The sequence below is a fragment of the Anopheles maculipalpis genome, chromosome 2RL (assembly GCF_943734695.1).
Source record: "Anopheles maculipalpis chromosome 2RL, idAnoMacuDA_375_x, whole genome shotgun sequence".
NCBI lineage: Eukaryota > Metazoa > Arthropoda > Insecta > Diptera > Culicidae > Anopheles > Anopheles maculipalpis.
In genome coordinates, this window is record NC_064871.1 from 46,814,778 (window position 1) to 46,837,929 (window position 23,152).

The 23,152-nt window shown below is 44.4% G+C and overlaps 4 protein-coding genes across 4 annotated transcripts in view; 1 reads left to right on the forward strand and 3 right to left on the reverse strand.

Moving 5' to 3' along the window:
• The window catches only part of LOC126559496 (ribosomal protein 63, mitochondrial), a 278,118-nt gene that overhangs the window by 142,483 nt on the left and 112,483 nt on the right, over positions 1–23,152 (reverse strand). The gene's annotated exons all lie outside the window — the stretch shown is intronic.
• LOC126559183 (uncharacterized) overlaps positions 1–23,152 on the reverse strand; it is a 456,771-nt gene that overhangs the window by 20,644 nt on the left and 412,975 nt on the right. The gene's annotated exons all lie outside the window — the stretch shown is intronic.
• Positions 14,898–16,688, forward strand: LOC126567187 (jerky protein homolog-like). Its single transcript, XM_050223418.1, has one exon. It carries the CDS (start codon positions 14,898–14,900, stop codon positions 16,686–16,688), a length of 1,791 nt encoding a protein of 596 aa, XP_050079375.1.
• Positions 18,795–21,570, reverse strand: LOC126557464 (kelch-like protein 10). Its single transcript, XM_050213252.1, has 6 exons — positions 21,323–21,570; positions 20,999–21,247; positions 20,634–20,907; positions 20,444–20,569; positions 19,609–19,884; positions 18,795–19,544 (listed from the first exon to the last, which is right to left on the reverse strand). The coding sequence occupies exons 1-6, from the start codon at positions 21,568–21,570 to the stop codon at positions 18,795–18,797; spliced, it is 1,923 nt and encodes a 640-aa protein (XP_050069209.1).

Below are 23,152 nucleotides of genomic sequence, written 5' to 3' on the forward strand. Positions count from 1 at the left end.
ATAGCTCTACCACCTCGAGGTTGTCGCCGTCGACTAACACGCTGCTTCCCATTCGGGCTCGGGTATTATCAATAAACTCAATTGGTCGCGCCTCCGGATGTCGCTCGTCGGATACCTTTACCCAAGGAATAACAATGTCTACAGGTTCTCAGGATACTCTCAACATAGTCTGATAGATTTCTAGGACTGTTAGGTACACAGGACTTAGCTTGGTGTGGTTTGTCGCTTTATCTCGTGATTTCCACCAACTTTTTCTCCAACTGTTTGGCCATTGATACTCCACAAATCGGCTGATAAAGTAGTGAAATATTGTCTGAATGTAAGACATTCTATTACTGTAGCGCAACTTAAATTGGAAAGCTTTAATTCATCATGCTGCGTGCATCCAAGCTAAAGGACACGCGATCACGTGGTGCAAAATTCAACCAAGCCGAAGCCGAACCGAATTATGTCTAAACCACCACCAACAGCGTCCACGCCAACCACACAACGGAGGGGGGGAGGGAGGATCGATGAAACACTTAAAAGGTTGACTTGGATCCGTTCTTCTATCGACCTTCCCTCTTTTTTTTTTAAACTGAGCATACCGCAACACTCCCCCCTTCTCTCTCTCTGCCCCTCTCCACCTGAACCCTCTCTTCCTATAGCAAATGTTCCAGTGAGCACAATCATCTCATCGCGTCGTCTGGTTTCTCACAGACAGCAATGAAATTGCTCACAACACACAACATTTCTCGCTACCGGCAGGCAAACGCACGCGGGATAAGAACACCATTTGAAGTACAACAACGGCAAAAAAACGACGCCACCTTCTCGATTCCAACCCGGTTTAGAGGGTAAGAGGAGGAACAAGCCGAATAAAATAGTGATTTTAAACCCTTTCCAATTCAAACTCACCACCCACTTCCACAGATTTTTATTTTATTACCACACACACACACACACACAACCAGCAACTCGTTCCATAGTGTGCGCGGCGTGCGATAGTAACCAAACTAAGCAGTAAAACCAACAACAACAAAAAAAGGCAAGCGCGTCAGTCGCGCATCGTATCCGTTCCACACGCTCAGTTTATGCAGCAAACTTGGGAGAAAAGATCATGAGACAACGGGCGAGATTTTGTCTGAGATCGAGAAGGGATGAAGGAAGGTGGGAGGAGTTCCCGGTCGGGGAAACCGGTTTTTTTACCGACGCGTCTTCGTGTTCCTTTCCACTCTCTTTTTTCATCCTACCGATCATCCGCCGCTGACCCGCACCCCGCCCTTCGCACACACACACACATGCGCCCTCCCGGATTTCGACCCTTTCGCCTGGACACAACACATTCGGCGTCGGGTCTGGAGTGGTGTGTTGGGTGGTAGTGTATGTTGCTTGGATCACCCCTTCCCTCACACCTTTCACTCCCACTCTTACGACCACCATGTGGTCCAGCAACCCCTTCATTCTCCTTCCTCCCCGACAAGAAAGTAATGGAAAACCAGTTCGAAGTGGTTTGAAATCGAAACATATTCTCGCCGTCTCGTTCTGGCATAACGCAAAACAACATCATCATCACGACCGCCGTTTTGCGTTGGTTGCACACCATCTTCTTCCTCCCCTCTTCGGTCGGGTGTGCTTGAGGAGAATGCAGGCAGCAGCAGCAGACCATTTCTTCTGCTTCGTCCATTTTACGCGCGCGCTACGACGATTCGCCTCCTGGTACCGCGCTAATTGAAGTCTTGCGCGTCCATTTCCATGACTTTCCTTCCCGTTTCATTCTTCCTGCTGCTCTCCCCCACACACGAGAAGAGAGCAAGCGAACATTTCGCTTCAATATGCTCGTTTACACTCATATATTGAACGGTTGAACCTTATATTTCACCCAACACTCACGTGAGAGATGCATCATTCGTCGGAAAACATCAACGGCAACAAAATAGCGTTCCCCCTGCTCACTCTCCCAACCCTTTTCCTTCCAACAATTCGCGCGGTCTAATCTTGCCATCATTCTCAATACACACATACACACTGCTGTACAAGGTTTTGGGACATTCCGGCAAGAAGTTCACGGAAGCAAAAAGGGCTTCAAAGGTAGAGAAGGTTGCTAAGAGACACACACACACACACACGCCGTCATTAGCTTAGGAGGCGAATAAAATGAGAAATTGGCAAGTGAGTAAGTGAGTGAGTGAGTGAGTGAGCAAAGCGAGCGAGAAAACGAAAAGCAACAACCAACTAATGTTGAAAATTGAATGGTTTTTGCCTGATGGGGGGGGGCGCGGGAGCTCAACGGGAAGAGCCGCAGTTCAGCATAAATAGCCCTAAAATTTTAACAAGCACAATATTCCACCAGACTGAGTTTGTGTAGCGTTAGAAGAAAAAAGAAACGAAAGAAGAGGCGCCGTCTTCTACGCCAGATTCATCACCCCAGCCCCGCAAGTTTTGGGTCGGAAAATGGGATTTATTTATAAATCGTTTTTCACTTAGGAGCTATCGATACAAACAGTGTGAACTAAAGCGCCACAAACACAGAAATAGCGTTTGTTTTTCTTTCCAACTTTTGTTCCTCTTCCAGATTTTATTTTTCCAGGGACATTTTGTAGGGAAAAGACGGGAGAGAGAAAGAGAGAGAGAGGACAGTTTGGGGGTTTCCCCCGTACAAGACCGTATGCTTTAAAGGTGGGCCCTGTTCGCCCACCCAAGCAGAGAGATTTCCGTTTTCCATCCATTTTCCAAGCTTTAAAGAGTGAACGAACAACGCTGGGCAAAAAAGGGAAAAGCGAAAAGACACCAAACCATGGCAGAAAATTGTGCTTGGAATGTGATGCCTGTGTTGTGTCGTTTTGCAGTGTGAAGAAACTGGAAGTTTGCTGCTTACCCCAGATCTTCTCATACTCAGCACGATTCATTTCTTTTCCTTATCGCGCCCATTTACCACACACACACACAGCATAGCGACCTCGTGCAGAACCTCGCAAAGAGGGGGAGAAAAAAACATCCCACAAGGCGGCAATCGATTTTTACGACACCGGAGGAAAAGCTATAGAAGCAGCAGCAGCTCACAGATGGAACAAATTGATTACGGAAAATGTTAAACTTCACAACCTAACTCTGTGTGTGTGTGTGTGTGTGTGTGTGTGTGTGTGTGTGTGTGTGTGTAATTTAACAACAGTAGCAATGGGAAGAGAATGTTGTAAGAAAAATAACATTTTATTAAATAATGAATAGCGAACAGTACTTTTGGTTTGATTTGCTTCCTTTGAAATACATTTTTTTAGAAACTATCAACATTTATTGCACAAATTTTGGACATAATGTGACGCTCTCTTTCTTTGTCTCAATACAAACTCTGTCAATAGCCTTTAACATGGGAAGTTCCCTCGACTAGTTCTCGCCACCCACTGAAAACGTGCCGCTGTCAGCAGCAGCCTCGTGTGCGCGCACATACAGAAGCGGCGTGTGTTAAATGTGCTACAGATAACGGTTACATTTTCCGTACCGAAAACACAGTTAAACAACCGTCACGCGTTGGGTCCGGTAAGCTCGCAGCAAACGGAGAGCCACAACACTGTTGATAAGAGGCCACGACAACGCCAACCGAAACACACACGCACACATATACCCCCCCGTGCAAATGGAGTCTCACACTCCCTCTCTCTCTCTCTCTGCAACTGCATCGCAACCTTGCCCACAAAGCTCCATCACTTTAAATGGTGGTTTAAATCACGCTCGGTGGAGGAGTTGGTTCTCATGCTTTCTCTGGAGCTCCAAAGAGCCACCAACCAAACGCAACACAAACGGATTGCATTAAATGCATGTCTTGCATTCTCATGGTGAGTGTGGTACCCCTGGCGGGAAGTTTTCGCAAATGCAACTTGGGAAACCGCGCGCGCGCTCACAGAAAACTTGCAGTAGAACGTGAACCACCACCCACATCATCACCATAACTCTTCCAAGTGGGAATAAAATGTATCGAGAGCACGCGAACATCATATGCTGTGACTTGGGGGGTGGTGTTGTGCAGGAGATATTCTTGAAGAAGGCTTGTAAAAAAGGGGGAGCGCAACTTCTTGCGGAAGGTCATAGGAAAACTTGGATCTCAAAACCTGTGCCATAGAAATGAATTATTGCTTTAATTGTCGCAATTTGTGAATGAATTTAGTTTTTAACAGTCAAGCCTGGGAAATTTCTACAATTAAAATAAAAACACATTTACCTTCAAGACAATACGGCTTGTCCAGAACTAACGAAAACATCTAAACTTCATTCGAGAGTAGGACGCTCACAAAAATGTTTGACCCAGTACACCTTGTGCAAGATAAATTTGACATTTGACCTTTTCGTTTATAATTCGTGATTGAGTTATCGTATCAAAACAAACGATACGTCATTCGAATGCCACAAGTGTTTGGCAAGTGGAACCCGCCGGAACTTTGAAATGCGAATTACGTGTATCATGATGATCCGCGTCGGACACACACAAACCGGGACATCAAGACGGCGGCGCAGTGTGCAAAATTAAACACGGTGAAGGATATTCGCAAGCAGGTTGAAATCTGCAACGAAGATTTTTAGGCTGTTGTACAACGCAAGGATCATACCAGGCGGTCGGATTGCTTACGGAACGACGAATTCTTCGACATTTCTTCGAGCAGGACATGAGGCTGAACGAGGACGGCTTGTCATACGGCCACCAAATCGCAAAAATGGCTTGAAGACAATTTTTACGACTTAACCACCCCTAATATTTCATTAAAGATTTATTAGTATTGACGAGAGAAATGATGTTGTAGTAAACTGATTTTGCACAGAAATTATAAGAATGCAGTTTTGCTTGATGCCGCTTGACGGCGTTTAGCTTGTACTACCTTTACATGGAAATGCTTGGTGTGTTTGTTGTCTTCCCTGCCTCTCTACTGTTTATAACATTTGTGTTAGGATGCAGTTTTCATTATCACACGCATTGTACTCAACGTAAGTGTTAAACAATCACGAAGTAATTGCAGAATGATCGCTAAGGCCGTACTTCCTTCACAGTTTAGATCAGGCTTTAGCCAAAGCTGATCGCTAGAGCCTCCGACGTATCATCTTGTTCAATTATTTAAAAACAATTTACTTATTTTTCTGGTCCGTAACGGTGCATATTCAAAATGGTAAGTTGACAGTTCGTCTTTAGGCTGGTGTCATTGCTCGGTGGCATGCCACTAGCTGCAAGGGAAATGTATGAGATTTGACGTTTGATGTTCAACCTCATCTATCAAATCCCATACATTTTCCTCGCAACTAGTGGCATGCCACCGAGCAATGACACCAGCTTTAGCAGTTCAACTCCTCAACCTACAGTTTAGGTCCGCGTAGCTGTCAAAAGTCCCCGGCTACAAGTATGATCCGACTGGCCGTGCTTTAAGTTGTCCAACAAACAATCATTCAAAATTTTTAGTTGGTTTGGTTAGTTTAAAGACCATTTGAGTCACGAAACTTCATCCTCATCGATCCAAGAACCAAGAGATATTCCTGCTGGTCTCAGACAATACAGTAAATGATAATAGTTTTGTAATTTTTAAGATTCTGTAGCTAATTCGGCGCAATTACAGAAAGAGCATACGTAATAGATGGATGTATCAAATCATTATAATAATAAATATAACATAATTATGGACTAATTTGAATCAAAGCAAAATTCCATCAACGAATGGAAATATCGAAAAAGACTCTTTTCATCTTCGGTATAGGTGGACCGACCTTTTCCATCAAAAAGCTCCTCCTTTCTTCTACCAACAAACGCTTAAAAGAAGGCATCATCCCCTCACCCCATCATGACCCCCCCCCCCCCCATCATCATCAAAAGCAGCATTCCCCAAGGTTCCCCATACTAAAGCCAACCATTCGAATACGAGGACCAAGAAAGCGAGAAAAAAACAACATCTTCCCACACAACCTTTTTCTGGGCCAATCTTAGTTGACTTTTTTTTTATGCTCCAGGACTATCGTGTTCTCGCATTCGCAACGAGTCCGTTTGTCAGTGGTGAATATTTTTGGAATTACCTTGGCAACGCAGAGATATAAACGCACGCTGAACATACAGGGGAAGATGGGATAAAGGTGAAAGGATCGGAGGAAACGATTGGTTTATATTTTACCGTTTACTCAGCAACCGGTAGAGTGCGAGAGAGAGGGAGTAAGAAAGCATCGCAAACATAAATCGGTGAGAATGAGATGAAAAGTCGACGAAATAGGGCTGAAGTTCTACTGTGAGAGCGTGTCTGCACAGAAACATAGCAAAAAAAAAAAAACAAAATCCACTCATAAAAACCAACAAACGAAACAGGTAAAATGGTAACCGTTCATCTTCTACACCCCTTGGGATTCACCGACACCCATCCAACCAACCAACCTTTGCTGTCTCACTCACCTTTCACTTTAAACCCCTTTTGCAAACGTTCACTCCGGGCGGCAATCACGTTGCCCACAAAGAAGACACTCTTCTGTTTTATGCTACGCATCTGCCAGTGCTCCTAGAACCCCCTCCCCTTCCCTTCCTTGAGAACGCGCTTCATCCTGACCTGAATCAAAACGGTTCTCTCTGCACGTTCCTCCAGTCTTTATCCGTGAGCATAGAATCGCAGCACATGAAAAAAGCTGAAAGGATCGAAAGGGTTTTTCGCCTTTTTTTTTGTTGTATGCGGCATCGTGTCGTGTGTGTGTGTGTGTGTTTGCTTGCTGTCTCGACTCGGACGACCACCACCTTCTCTCTTCTTCTCTCCTTTCCATTGCCCATCCATGCCCGGCTACATTTTAGTTGGTTCTCCGTTCGAATGGGTGATGTTGCTTCCGTAACACGATGACTGCACAATTGGGGGGACATATGCTAGTCATAAAAGTGCATACTGCTTCGGGGAAGACGGGGATGCAAGTGAGAGGACGGCGGTGAAACCTGAACGGCACAAAGTTCACCACAATCAAACCGTTTAAATGCATTACATTGGCTCCCCGTGACATGTGAAATACCGAAAGTAGTGTGCGCGTAGTTCTCGAACTATAAACCCTTCTTGCTAATAATTATAATCGATAATTGGAAGATAAGCAGTACTTCAAATGAACGTTTCACATACAGACTCAGAGCGGTAAATAATAAATGAGCTCGTTAGATGTAAATGATTGATTTATTGTTCCACAATTCTATCCCCGCTGCATCATCATCGGTGGCGTACTGCACTTTTGCTGCGGCAAGCGACGTCCATATTGAAATTAAACGCTAACGCGAAAACGATTCAAAGCTCCTCTTCAGCCACTGCAGTCTACAAAATTGTGCCCCGCTATTCGAAACACACACATACACAGAGGAGTAGTACAATTTTCATCAAAAATGCTTTTCGGAATCGATCCGGAAAGCGACACCATATTTGAATGATGGAGTGCGCGAGAAGGGATGAACAATTCGAGATGAAACAAAGAGACAACCCCCCACCACTACCACCCGGCGTCCCCTCCCCCGCTGAACTGTGCCAATCGATACACACTGCTCAACTCTGCCAAAAGCCGTCACGTACATCATGCAGAAGAGGAGCAGCAGTGCGCACACACACACACAAAGGCACGCACGTAAATAACAAACTGTGACTGCAATGATGCAACAAGGGTTGTGTGGCGTATCGGTCCCTGGTATGCAAGCCGTTTTGCGACCGTTTTCCCCGGCGGTAGAAGGGAAAAACACGGAAAAAGCCCTTCCGCGTCCTATATCCCTTTGCTTGTGTGTTCTGGGGTTAAATCCCGCCGCACGTGGTAACTGGAACGTGAGGACGGACGACAGTCGGAGTCCCGCCAGCGTGGGGGGGGGGGGGGGAAATCTGCCATATGCAGCAGCAGCAGCAGCTTGGCAGGGCTCCAAATCTCTTCCCCCATTTTATCAATTTGTGTGTATCTGTAACATGCCATTCGATGGAAGAAGGGGTGAAGACTCGGGGGAACTTTAGGGAGATGAGTTGGCGTTTTTCTTACTTTCCCACCTCCACCCCGGGCGGCCCGTATCTCGATGCCCAGCGTACCGATTCGCTTATAACACAGTAAAATTATTCATTCGAGCGTTCGAGGCAATCCGAGAAGCGCACCCTTAGGAAGAAACCCTTGTACACACACACACACACACACAAAACAAAACAGTGTACACGTTCACCCCCCACCCCCACCCCTCTCTATCGTGCCATGTCCTCGACCAGAAACATCATTTGGGACAAAATCGATAATTTTAATTATTTCCCAAAACAACCAACCACAACAGCGGAAATGGAACGGGTGGCCAAGTGGAAATTAGGGACGAAAAGGGGTTTTGTAAGAGGGATTGGAAATTCAACTGCAAAAACGTTATTGTAGTGAAGCTTGCCCTTCTACTAGGGCATCCATTTGCTCCGTGTGGTGGACAAACGATTCGTGTGGATCGATGGATGATGCGCTTTACTTCATCGACTGCCAGGAGAAGTTCTACCATTTTTTTTCTACTGACGGGAAAACAGACGCTAAACTGATGTCGTCTTTTGTGTCGTGAATAGAATATGATCACCGATCGACTTGTTTTATTGTAGAACTTAGTTGAAAATCTTCAATAGCTCGAGGATGTTCGATGTTAGTGACAGTGCCAGCAGCGCTGGTCTTCACACGGTAGGACCAGCGTTCAAATCTCATCCAAATTCGTGATTTTAATTTCAAATTCAAACGAAACCAAAGTTTCCAGTCATACGTTTTAGCATATTTGCCTTACATAGTGATGTTCAATCGCTATGGAGACGCCGGTCTTCAAACGCCAGGACCGTGGTTCAAATCCCATCCGAACCGTCCCCCGTGATTAGGACTAACTAACCAACTACTTGGTATCGGCAGTCTATAGTAAGCCATTCGATGGCCGGTGCGACCTCATTAGAAGGTCGTTAAGCCAAGAAGAAGAAAAGAGCGTGAGGTTCAATAAAATTAAGACTAAGTCTATCTTAAGACTAAAACAATTTTTTGTTAAATTTAGAAGAAGATTTAGAAAAAATCAGCCTTGTAATGAAATTGTGACCTAAAACTAATAAATCAATCAAAGAAGACTATAGTGTTAGCATCATCTCTAGAATTTATTTTTTCACCTTAAGCTTGGATCAGGCGCTAATAAAGTTAATTTTTATGTTAAAAAATTATGATAGCAAATTTTTACATATTTTTAAATATTAAATAATTTTGCAATGACTTCGTAACTTCCGAACGAAAGAAAGCTAAATTTTTTGTTATTTTCAATTCTCTAAATTTTATGTTATTTTGGCAACGAACTAATTAAAAAAACACACAATGAGGGTGATCTTAATCGACTGTCCGTTACTAACAATAAATTGTAGGAAACGTCGATTTTCGATAAAACTCATCCCATGGAACAAAAATCGTGCCATGCAGCAACGCATAGAAAATGACAAAAACATATACACACACACACACTCCTATATACGCACACAAATGTACGTACAGAGGACAGATGGTGGCTTCTGAATGGCTGACTGGGCCCGGGCCAGCCACTCCGTAAATCGCGGATACGCCGTTAATGCAAATGGGTGCTGCTGGTGATGGCGCCGCTTGTGCTGCTGTGGGTTTGGTTTTTCCCCCTTCTTCTTCTCCTGTTTCCTCTGCTGAACCCCTCCTCACACCCAACCCTCTTTTTGCTTAAAATGATATTCCTTTCCATTCACACTACATTCGCTTCTGTAACCAAGTGTTCTATCGTCGTATGATAATCGGGGAGGATATTCATGGCACAAAACAGCAGCAGCAACGAAGAGATGTTGTTATAGCAACAGGAAGAAAACAGAAATGTGTACAACACAACTCGCCTGCTCGAATGCCACCACTGCTAGCCTGTTAAAACCCACCACCACAACATCACTCAAGTCTGGTATCCATGTTTCCATCTTTTCCATTTCGAACCATCTTTGGACGATGATCAACACAGGGAAAGAGCAGAAAAAAACAAAGAAGCGTATGAATAGAATTATGCGCGTCCAAAAACACCCTTCTCCACACTGAGTTTTCCTCTCCTTCTCTCTAATGAAAAGCTGCGTGCGTTTACGTTTCTTCCCATGTTCTTATGCGATAGTTGGTACCAATTCCATTCCCATAATAACAACAAAAAGTCAAACGCACATGAAAAGGTGTGCAAAGCAAAACACACAGCGACAGAGGGAAAAGGAGACTGCGGAGAGAAAGAGATGGCTAGAATGTATTCTTAGGTAGAAAAGGGTAGCAAAGACCAAACAGAAAAAAAGTTCAACGCATCGCACGGGCGATGACAAAGCAGACAGCGCTTAACTGGGAGCATTCGTCGGGGCCGCAATGCCAAGCGCGCGAGACGGCGGACAACCAAAGCAAAAGAATGACAAAAAGAGGAAGACGCAACAGCACGAAAGAACGATGCGAACAGCAACAACAAAAAAAGCACCGCGCATTAAATGAAGAGCGAAATGGAAGGAAAAAAAGGCAACCAAAAGGGGATTTACGTTTATGGAATGGATGTCTCCTCGCGCGCGCACTTTGCCCGGGTGGGAAAAGTGTGGAGAGGGTATGAAAGGGGGGGGGGGGGGGAATAAATCGCCTACAACTCAACAACCAACAGCATGGACAGCCCGAGAGAAGCTCGAGGACACACAGTATCGTCTGACCCCAAGCGACCCTCTTCCTTTCCATTCCCCCTTGCCTTTCGCTCCCTTCCTTCCTGTATTCCCCTTAATTCACATCACATTAGCCCTGCGCTTCGGGTGTGTGTGTGTATGCTATGAAAATTTAAAACGGGTGGCTTTTAAGAAAGTGGGGTAAGGGAGACGAAGAGAAAAAAAAAAACAACCAAAAGCAAAGCGCGCGTAGGCCAACCGAAACGGTTGGGTCAACGCGAAAGCCGCAAATATAGAGGCTAAAAAAGAGTACACAATCCACCAAGAAAATCACCCCAAAGAAGAACATGATGAGAATCAGACACAGGGGATGGAGGGAAGAAGGAACGAGAGAGAGAGAGAGAGAGAGAGAGAGAGAGAGAGTAACAGTGGAGAAACCGCACAAATCGAAAGACAGAAGTTAAACTCCAGGGCCTGCTGCGGTTTTTGCTAGAGGCTTAGCCGTGGATGGAACGCAAGGGACAACACAAGCCTTAAGTGAGCCGGAAAAAAGCGACGCAATTTTTTTTATTCAACGCGCGCACCTCTTTCTTTGGCTGGATTTTATTCCACTAAAAGGAAAAATTCCCCGGTTCATCCAAGGAGAGAAGGATGCTGCCACCTCTAGTAGTGACAACAGCGGCAGCAGGAGGTCGTTTATTTCTACAAACACACTCACACAGAGAACATAAGGTGGATGCATCACACGCGCTCAACTAAGCAGTTTCTGATCGCTGCTTAAATCATTCGACGTGCAGAAAGGTGACAGATTCACTTATTTGCAGCATCTGACGGGTTGGCACCTGTTCAGCTGCGTCGAGAGTGTGTAAAGTGATAGTGTCAAACAAGGTTTTTGAGGATATAATGAACGAGAGGTTGTAATTCGAGTCTCTTAGCATAGATTTGTTCAACAAGCAGTAAATACGATGGACAAGGTGTGTGTTACATTACGAAAAGGTTTATGGCAATCAATGCGATAATGCCGTCTAGTGTAATAGAAGTGTCCACTTACCGTTCGTTATTCTTCTTTCCCCGCCTTCGGCCTAGAGGCTTTTTGATCGATTTTTGCAGTTTGCTACTTCAGTGTTTGTCCCGCTTTTGTCTGGGACATTGCGCAATGTTATGATGCGTCAGCGGGGTTTTCAGGTTTCACTCGGTTCGGTTTGCAAACAATCAGTCCTCAATTCTTTTTCCTAAGTAATGTTGCAAGTGGTATTCACGCGAACAAAGAGGCGCAGCAACATGGAGACGAAGCTATGAGCGCTATGTGAGTCATTTTGGTAACACGATCCTGTTAAAATGTCCCTTGACCGACCAATCGACTATGAGCCGACGGCGCTACACGGAAACTAACTAACCATTGACCTTGCTCTTACTTTATCGACAAAAAAGACGCTAAGGTCCGGTTAACAATGTTTAGTTGAAGGAATGGTCCGGATGGGATTCGATATCTTAGCTGCTGTATCTATCACCGGGATCAATAATACCAGACACAAAAAAATCAAGATGAAATAAAACAAGCAACGGGAACAATCTTATCAATACTAAGAATGTTACAATTCGTTGCTGACTTGCGAGAATTAGACAAAAAGCCCTCGTGTCGTACTAACACTAATGTATAAAATGCATTTCCCTATGACTAGCACACAACCATCGTGTCACATCGGTTGGAAACATTATAATTTGATGTTTCAGTTTTCACACATACACAACCTATATCGACATTATTATCATCATAGAGGCACCATCCTCACTACTAGGTGGCAAATAATAAAAATGACGACGCAAAGCCTCATCCAACGTGGGCTAACCTTAAACCGCTTCGTAGCATTGCAGACGGTAAAAAAAGTTATGAGGAAGTAACGTGAGATTGAGATGAGATGAGCTGAGCAAAACCGTTCGAAGCCGTAAAATAAAGCCGCATCCTCTCACCATCGCTCATTGCTTATTACGTTTTCTCATCTAGTAGCACTTTCCATTATGCGCGCCTCAACTCACACACACACAAGCACATCACGCACCCACACACTTACACAGCGCGAAAAGAAATGTAGCACACCCTCCCCTTCTCCCTACCCTTGCAAGGGAAAAAGACGGGGAAGAAGGAGTGAATTAATGTAGAAGAAGGACAAGAACAAGTTTCAAGAAAACCTTCCTCCTAAATGTTCTCTTCCTTCGCGTCTCTTCTTGTTTTCGACGACCCTCGGCAGTTCGCACAAACAGGAACTATGAGCATGATGATGATGACGGTGAAACCGGGAAAAGGTTAGAATATTTCAACCGGTCGAAGCAATATCCAGGCAAGAGGCACACCTACAGAACCTTCTCAATGAAGCAAAAAAAAAACACCGCATCAACGAACGAGCGGCGAAAATCGTAGCACCCTGCGATGCTTCACAGCCACCACGCGCACACAAACACACACACACACACAAACACGCGCGCGCGCACGGACACACACACACACACACACACACACGTTTCGTCATTCGGGGTGCGGAGCGCGTTGCTTTTTTCTTTTTGCTTTCCTCCTTCAGCTTTTATTCGCAGTGGCTTTGCAATCAACGCGCGCGGCATTCGCGACGCCTTTCGAAGTAGCCATCAGCGCCACCGCCACAACCACCAAACCACCACAACCACTACTCACATAAAAGCAGTAACACACGCACGCACACACAGACTGGCACGCACGCACGCAGTTGGGAACGCGCGCGCGTTTACACACATCCCAGTGTGTGGTTCCCCCCGGTCCCCGTGTAATTTTGCCCAGTTTTGATTTTCAACTCCCGGATTTGTGTTCCACACCGGCACCGTGACGACAAGCGATAGCCTGTCCCTTTCCTTTGCCCCTTCACTATCCACACTTGCACCGTTCTCACACCTTCCACCTTGATATTCAGGCGCCCGACATCACCCTGACCGAGTTTTCGGGCACACGATGGCTACCGTATTCCGTACATTTACTGACCACCAGCAACCAGCGTCAAAAAATGGGCAACAACCAATTGTTAGGCACGCACGCATCCAGAACACTCAACGCGCACACCTCGACTCCGCGTACCACCATTAAAACCGGATCGGCATTGCACCGGACGCGACGGCGACGATGAAGAAGCAGACACATTCATATACACACACACACACACAAAGGCGAGAGGAATTGGAAAGAAAACCGCGGCGGTCTACGGATGACCTCGACACACGCACGATTCGATGCGTGGAAGAAAAAAAACGGCCACACGACTGTAAAACCGTACACTTACGCTGCATCTAGCACCGGATCGGTCTTGCGATCGATTCGAGCGACATTTGCACACCGGAAAACGCCTGGAAACAGTTGAAAGCAATTTTCACCGCCCGGTTTCGATTGGAGGAAAAAGTAACGCGTCGTCCTCGCTACCTTTCGAGTTCGAAAATGGTGGCGCGGCGGCCATGTTGTACAGAGCGCTCTGACAAGCGCGTGCACAACGGGCGTTTCTCGCTGGTGCCGTGAAGATGACAGGTCGATGGTTTTAGATTTTCGTAATTCGAATTCGCACAACTGAAAATACTAAATCTAATCAGCAAAAACGTAGCTTTTAATCGTTTTTATATGGTTTAAGGAAGTTTCAATGATACACTCCACATATTTTACAATGCATACAGCTTCGGACTGATTTTATCGGTATTATATTTCAGTTTTCATTAGCTTTCGAACTCGAATCTGACGGAACGTTTTTTGCTATGCAATAATGCGCTGGGCAGCCCATTTTTAGGGCTCCGAACATGTTGAATTAAGTGTGTAGATTCATATAATCCCCACCATAAAATCATTGCTGCTTTTGCTAGCTTTAAAATACACTCCCCAAATATTCATTCGAAAGATAAAACACAGGGTGGTTGATCCACCAAATGTCACCATGTTAGGGAAGGAAAACGTCAAATCGTACAGCAAGCAAAACATACTCCCCACACACACACGCACACACAACTTGACGCACTCCGAAACGAAAACACTGCAGTTTCACTAATCCTCGATTATTCGGTTCGGAATTGTTTGGATTCTTTGCCAACAATCCGATTTCCCGTGTAAACATTCCGTCGGCGGATCGTTAGCCAGTAAGTGTGAATGTGATTTCAGAACCTTCTCGCCGAACAAATGTTTTGATGAGGCAGAAAAACGTAAGCGACTTTGGTGCAGCACTTTTACATCATTCTACACAATTCTTATTCGTAGGACACACAAGCGAAAGAGCAGAAAACAACAGCCGTAAAATGGGAGATAATAACACGCCAGCAATTCTGCGCCGTCGGAAAAAGACCGTGCTAACGATCGCTCAAAAGATTGCCCTCATTGAACGGCACGACCTCGGTGAAACGCCTCAAGATCTTGCAAAAAGCTTCAAAATAGGCGAACAAACTGCCCGTGACATAATTAAGCAACGGGACAAAATATGGAAGTTTGTGCAGAACTGCGAAACGTCCGATGGGCCGGTCAAGCGTAAAAGCATGAAAATATCGTCCTTCGAAGAGTTGGACGCTAGAATGCTCAGCTGGTACAATGAAAACCGTGCCGCTGGCATACCGGTTACCAGCGCTATGTGCATCGAGCAAGCTAAACATCTGCATGAAAATTTGGGCGTCAAACGATCGTTCAATGCATCGTCCGGATGGTTGAGCAGGTTCAAACAACGGTACGGCATCTCCGGCGTGTACACTCATTCGTCCGCCAAAACCGGCAGTACGAGCCATGCCGACACATTCTGCTACCAGTTTCAGCAGCTCTTACAAAAGGAAGGCTGGCTGGCGGATCAGATATACAACGTGGATGAGACGGGTCTGCAGTGGAACTCGATACCGTCCAAAGTGGGTGGTCAAGCGGAATGGTCGAACGAGCGCATTACCATAATATGCTGCACCAACGCTACCGGCACCCACAAGCTAGATCTGACCATCGTTAACAAAGCGAAACATCCGTGGCACCCGAAGGACGATGAATTCCCCCTCGCGGCAGTCAATTACTACGAAGCTAAGGGTGGCTGGGCAAGTAAGGAAATCTTTCGCCACTGGTTCGAGTACAAGTGGGTGCCGGAGGTGAGACAGTTTTTGAGCAGCAAATTTCTCCCGCTGCGAGCGATACTGGTGATCGACACGGCACCGTGCCACATAACCGACAGTGCTCTGCGGTCCGACGATGGTTGTATGGTTGTTAAATTTATGCCCACCGATGTGGCTAACCTGGTGCAACCGATGCAGCAAGGAATCATATCGCTACTCAAGTGGAACTACCGGACGGAGCTGTTGAAACAGTATCAGGTGAACGAAAAGCATATGAAGCAGCGCAAGATAGACGATGGCGTGCAGGATTTGGCGTGCGCTTGGTCCAAAATTTCTGCCCAAACCATCAAGAACGCCTGGAGCAAGCTGGTACCGGAAATGGGTCAGTACGTAATGGAAAACGAAATCATCCAAACGAACGATACGAACGAAGCGTGCGTCCTGATGGTCGATCATGAAACAGGCCTTGTGATGGACATCGAGGAGGTGGAAGAAATTGAGGAAGACTGTGAACCGATCGAGGAAATGCAGGAAGTCGAAGAAATGATGGAGCACATCCAGGAAGAGGTAGAACAGGAGGGTGTGGAAGTCGAGGAAGAGATCCATCATCAACTGGAAACGGTGGAAGAAGTCGAACAGGAAGAGCCGATCCAAATGGAAGATTGGTTGAACGCAAACGATAGTATCATCGTGAAGGAGGAGGAAAATTTGGTTGAGGTGGCGGTAGAATTTTCCGAACTGGCCGAAGTACAACCACACACAATAGAAGTGGAAGAAAGTGTGGATATTTCCGACGACGAGCATCCGGATCGACGGCTCGAGTTACACACGGCGCTTACCTCGGTAGAAACGCTGCTGGACTTTGTCAACCAACGGGGATTGGCGGTGGAGGATAAGAAAGCTTTTAAAAAAATTCGATCCGATGTACGAAATTTAATGAAAAGTTTAGAAGCTAAAAAGAACAATCCTGCACCCGGTTCGGCAGCTCCGGGCGTTGCATTGTTGTAGAGCCGACAGTAACGAGCAATTCTAGTGAATATCGCATCGGTTATGTCCGATGTGAACTAACTATTGAATAAATGTTATTTATATACTCGTTCTGCAAAGGGTACTAATATTTTCTAATATCTTTGTAATATTAAAAACCTAAAATTTACATCGTTTTGATCCTTGTATTGTATCATTTTAATCCTTTTATTGCACACTTGTTTTGATGTCTCGCTTCTAGGGGAAATTCGCGTGGCCCGTTGTATAAAGTATAATAAACATAAACATAAAAATCGATATTCTCAAAAAATTGAAATTTTGATGTAGGGATGATTTTTACGTTACGTTTTAGGGGACTCTTGGAAAATTGAGAAAAATAGAAGAACAAGATACAGAAAGTTGATATAACTGAAGATTTTGTTATAAAACGTATATACAATATATAATTACGTTACACGCGTAGTCAACGTCGACTCTCATTCGTTCGTTCGCGTCGATCAACGGAAACAAATTCTTCACTACGGAAGTTGGAAGTCTCAACAAGTAGCATCCGTGCGTCAGAATCCGGCCCCAATGGAACGATCGCGTTAGTCATCGGCCAACGGACAATCTTCTCCCCTACGGAAACAGACGCATTCCTGATAATCCGATTCTCCTTCAACAGTTCAACGGAAGCCAGCTCCCCTCTGCAGATTGGCGATCGTCCAGCAGCCCGTTCCCCACGATAAGAATGCCTGGTTATAATTTGTCCCTTCGCGATAGGTATAAAAGAACAGGGAACATAGAGCTCAGCTCATGGCTGCCTCATTTTCGTTTCTAGTTTTGTCATAGATAGGAAGTGGGACCGTGTGGTGCCATTTTTAATCAATACAAATTATTTTTTATTGTGAACTTGTGACCAACCACATAATTATATATAATAATTAGGTTCTTACAACCAAGAAACATACAACAAAAATATTTCCATCACTCCTAGAGCTGTACATCGACACATAGTTGAGTCTTTGGTCATGGCTGTCGTAAATATGGATGTTTGTACATTTTTTAAAGCTTAAGGGAAGCACCCTATCGCTATAAAATTATTGGAAAAAGTTTCTTCGATAGTGGTTGCCCCTTCGGTAGTGATTGAAAAATGTGACATAGTAATCGAACGAAGAAATTAAACAAATTATCACTGAAGTATGAGAAAGCGAATCGATGTTTAGAATCCACGCATCATCTATTCCTGATACAAGAAGGAACATGGGCTAGAGTGCATTAAATGAAGGGGTTACATACCCCCTACATACTCCACAAGGTTCTCCCAGATACTCGATACTGACAAAGATACAAGATCGTGTTGTCCCATTCGTCGAGGAAATAGTTGGAAACCATCAGAGAGGATTTCGAAACGAAAAATCAACCACTGACCAAACTTGGGTCGCTTCACCATGCGGCAAATCTTGGAGAAAATGGCGGAGAAGTAACTACACTCTACATCAGAGTAAAATCATACGTCGCATGTATTCTTTTGGGATTTCTACCAAGCTTAACAGACTCAGTAGAAGAAAAAATCTTCTTCTCTTAACGATCCGCTAGTTCACGCCGGCCATCAAATGGCTCGTGAGACCTATTGATTTTACGTAGTTGGATGGTCAGGTTCTTATGGTTACACTAAAAGACTTGAATGCGGCAACAGAGACGAACTCCATTTTCTTATTTGAAATCCTAGGCCAAAGGTTTTGTCAGAATTATTGGAATTTAATTTTTTAACTTGAATTTATTCCACTCGCACTATATCGAACAGACAAGTTACGCCTGGAAAAGTAAATAAGTGATATAGCTTGTGTTGGTGTAGTGACTTAACAAATAATAAATGTATACATTATCCATTTGCTTTGACACGTTGTAAAATTTTAATTTTAATTAAACCATATCCAAAATAAATCAGGATTCTTCCAGAGAGGGACACGAAAACTATCGTCCCCTAAAGTCACCACACTCTGTAACATTACTTGGGTCAATTTGGAAACGATAAATCATCTTGTTCGTCGATTTAGGCACACGCATAAATTAATTTGAAAAAATGATTACCACCTGACGATCGTCTTCCTAGTGCTTTTGTCCAGCTCTTCCTAGTGCCCCGACTTAGTCCAGCTCTTCATCCTCGGCGTCACTAGCGGACCTGGACTCTAATACAGGATTACCGTGCCGATGTACATTCATCTCGTTGATTAGATTTTCCTTGTTCGAATGCATATAATCCTCGAGGTTGGGCAACCCCGAAACAGTGACAGCACGGAAGGCGGAACGCATCATGCTCAGATCGGTCGCTTCGAGCCATTCGTTTGCTTCCGGACTATAGCATTCAACGTACGCGATCGCACTCACACCGTCATAGCCACCGATCGCTAACAGCATATCGTCGATCACTTCCAGCCCAAAGTTGCTCCGCTGGTGGTACATCTCTTTGCAGGCTGTCCAGCGTCTCGTGGCCAGATCGTATCGTTCGCCACTATTTAACCGGATAAGTCCATTGAAACCACCGATCACGTACACCGAACCACCGAGCGCGGCACACGAAACGCCCGACCGACGGTGCATCATTGGAGGAAGCGGTGACCAGCTGTTGGCTTGTGGATCGTACATTTCGGCAGTGTTGAGACACTCGTGACCGTTAAATCCACCAGCAATGTAGATCATGCCGTTCAGTGTGCAAGCATCGGCATCGGAGCGTAGGGAACCCATCGGTGCGATCAGCGTCCATTGGTTTGTTCTTGGATCGTACCGTTCAACCGAGTTGTGCCGGTTAGTACCATTGTAGCCACCCATCGCATATAGCATACCGTTCAGGGCGACCACACTTACATAACACCGTTTCTGGTGCATCGGTGCAATCTGAAACCCCGTAAACATACCGAACCTTACTATATTTGTTAATGCTATTAATTGGCATACTAACCTCCTGCCAGTCCTTCAAGATCATGTCGAACCGGCGACACGTGTTGAAATGTTCCACTCCATCATAGCCTCCGACAAAGTAGAGATACCGTCCAATGTAGGCCGCTCCGTAGTACGCTCGTGGCCCGGCCGGGTCTTCATTGGGCACCTTTATCCACCGATCAGCTCTTGTGTCGTACGTCTCGATGATGGACTGTGAATGACCTTCGCCCCAACCACCGACTGTGAATATCACTTCATGTGGTAGTCGCGGTGTGGCGATCGCTGGTGTATTCATCTGTAATTTTGCGTATGAATTGCGTGAAAGTAATATCTCGTTCCAAATATTCTTCTGCAGATTTACGTCTCTGTTGGTGGAGTTCTTCAAGAGTTACTAAGCAGAACAATTATTCAGTTACAAACAATAAGAGGGAACCCTGACATTACCAACAACTGATAAGGAAGGCTTATTCAAGCATCAACTGGCGAAATCAATCCAGCAGCGTATGTAGACTTCAGAAAGGACAATGTCTTTTGTACAGCCAAACCTATTTGGATCTTGAGGACTAATCGTCGTCGGACGTCTAATCTAGATGACGAAGCCTTTTTTAAATTAAAAGTATGTTGGAGTAACTGAACTGAAGCATCTTTAAACGCTGAAGCATAATGGCGGGTTTAGTGGGCAAGGATTCGATAAAAAGACCTCGGGAAATGGTTGAAAGCAATTTTGTAATCCCATGATCGAAGGCGATCATGTGTCGGGACAAAGTTAAAACTATTGAAACCGCCAGCTTTCTAGTCTTAAAATCTGGAACTTATTGAAGTCTAATCCGTTCCATAAAAATGCATAAAATTACCTCCTTCATAGCTCTGGTGCTGATCATCTCCAGATCGTACAGGAAGGTCAAAGCTTCTATCACCAGCGGTTTCGTTTCATCGTACGCCACGACGTACTGATTTTCTTTCACTTTGTCTAGAAAGTACTATAAGCAAAAATAAGCAAAATGTAAATTGATTGTGCCAATAATTCCTCCTTCAACGCCGTACCTCTGTGTTTAGTAACCCAAAGCGAACCGTTTTCATCAGCCGGTAGATGTGTTTACTTCGCTTGGATGGATCATGATCGATCCATCGTAACACAAACTCCCACACCATAACCTCTTCGCGCACATTCAACTGATCATCGACAAGCAGCTGACAGATTTCGTCAAGTTCGAGCTGTAGCAACTCATTCTCGTTAGTGGCAGTTTGGGCCAACTGTGGAAAGTTCTTCAGAATAAAAATTCGGGCAGTATCGTACAGGGTTTTCGATGCACGTTGCCTAGAAACCAGAAGAAGAAGGGGTAATCGTTGAATAGCATTTCCATTGTCTGGTAGATGTTGTAGTTCGTTGCGGAACTACTTCTCCCAACCTGCCAAACAGCATTATAGTAACGCAGTTGTCTATTCGTAACCGATCCAATATGTAAACGGAACAGTGTTCCGTAAGGCTGTTCATGAGCAAATAGTCAGCCGCCGTGTACACATCAAACACCGTATCCTCCGAAAGTTCACACTCGCGGAGATAAGCGTACCGGATGATCTGCTCCATGATCGTGCTTGGTATCCCCGGTATTTCCAGATGATATTTTTCGCTCGGCACAGACGTTGTGAACAGGATGCTACAAAAAAGAGCGTAAACATACGTAAATTAACAAGAGAATGGTGATCATAGCTCTCCTGTGGCACGATCCTACCGGAAGTATTCACTGCATGATCCCATAATGACACGATGCACCAGAAATTCCTTTCCACTGTCGGGCAGCACGATGGATGCGTCGCAAAGCGTCTCACTGAGCCTCATATCGTGTAGCGCTTTCATCGTCATGTAGCTGATGCATCGCTTTGGCCGTAGCGACGAACTCGAGGACGATAGTTCCGGAGAGGAGAACGAGGTCGAGGATGAGTTGTTGTCCACACGCGATGCTTCCAGTTCGTCGATCATCATGATAATACGCACACAATTTGGTTAGTTCGATCGATCGAGATTAAAGAAAGATCAAAAAAGGGTTTCCAAAGATAAAAGATAGAAGACGACGACGGAAAAGTTTATCAGACGGCCAACCGATCGGAGAACACTGTACACTGAAGGCGATAGCTTCGTTGCCCAGTATATAAACCCCGTCTATGGATGCTATGGATAGCATAATGGAAGCAGCTGAGGAAACAACATAGCAACCTACTTCGATCTTACTGAAAGTTCCAGTAGAGTTGTATCGACAACCGATTCTTCATACTATAAAATGAAAACAAATTTTAAAATTCGTAAAATTATGATAAAAGGATTCTAATCTTTCTGTATTCTAGGTATAAATTAAAAAAAAAAAACAAGATTCATTTTATTCATCCTCCACTAACAGACATTAAAACATTGCCATGTTGCGTCCAAAAGAAATGAAAACTTACAAATTCAACCGCACAATAACAACTAAAGCCTGATCCTAAAACTTGGTCATCGCATTATCGAATGCGATTATCGTCTTTTCTATCCTTATAAGGCTTTTGTTTTTAAAATTTTCAAATTTTTGATCAACCATCTATTTAGAAATTTTATTTAGCACTCTTATCACACTTTGCGCAATTTCTCGGTAACGCTTATTTAACAATATTTAAAAGAAAAACAGTCATAAAACGCGTTACGGAATTAGGTCACTTGACGGTCTTCACTAATGCATAGCACGATCGATCATTAAAAATTCCATTCTCTCTCTCTCTCTCTCTCTCTCTCTCTCTCTCTCGCTCTCTCTCTCTCTCTCTTTTGTCTTGGTAACTATTAAACATCTTAAATCTCTTAAACTGTCTAATTGTATAAAGAAGTTTTAAAAACATATAGAGAAGTGTTTTTGATCAGTTTGTACTAACCGAAATAAGGATGCCTTTTGAAAAATCTACAGTTCTAGCAAAAGGAAAAACGAAACTATAAATTATTAATTACACATTAGCCCAAAAAAATGCTCGAATAGTGATCTAACTGGTTTCACATTTTGTCGTTTATCTAACGTTGGCTGTGTTCTGGGCATCGGGATAAACTTACAAACAATTAAATATTTAAGTTAATTTAAATAAACTAGATAATAGTTACGGCGTGCCGACAACTTAAGCAAATAAGACAAATAGAATAATGCAGTGTGTAGAGAGGACAGAGGAGCTAATACAATCTGTGCGTTATTTCGTTTCGCATACTTTTCTACTCTCGCTGTGCCATTCGAGTACTTCTCTGCAACATTTAAACAGACCATTTGCTCGTTTTCGTAACGTCTCCTATACTGGATGTAATCAAATAAATATTAAACACCTGACTCTATTCATTTCGTTACAGCAGTCATACTAGTGTACACCTTTTACTCGCAAGTAGAGACTAATAACGTTTGCATTGAAAGAATAAATAGACCATCTAAGATTGGCGTTGAAAATCACAACATAAGAAGCACGTTCGAGAAAAATTCTACCTAAATGTAACCTTCAAGATCAGAGCAATCTTGTGGCGATTTGCAAGCAACTTATACATGAGTGTCTTAATACTAAAA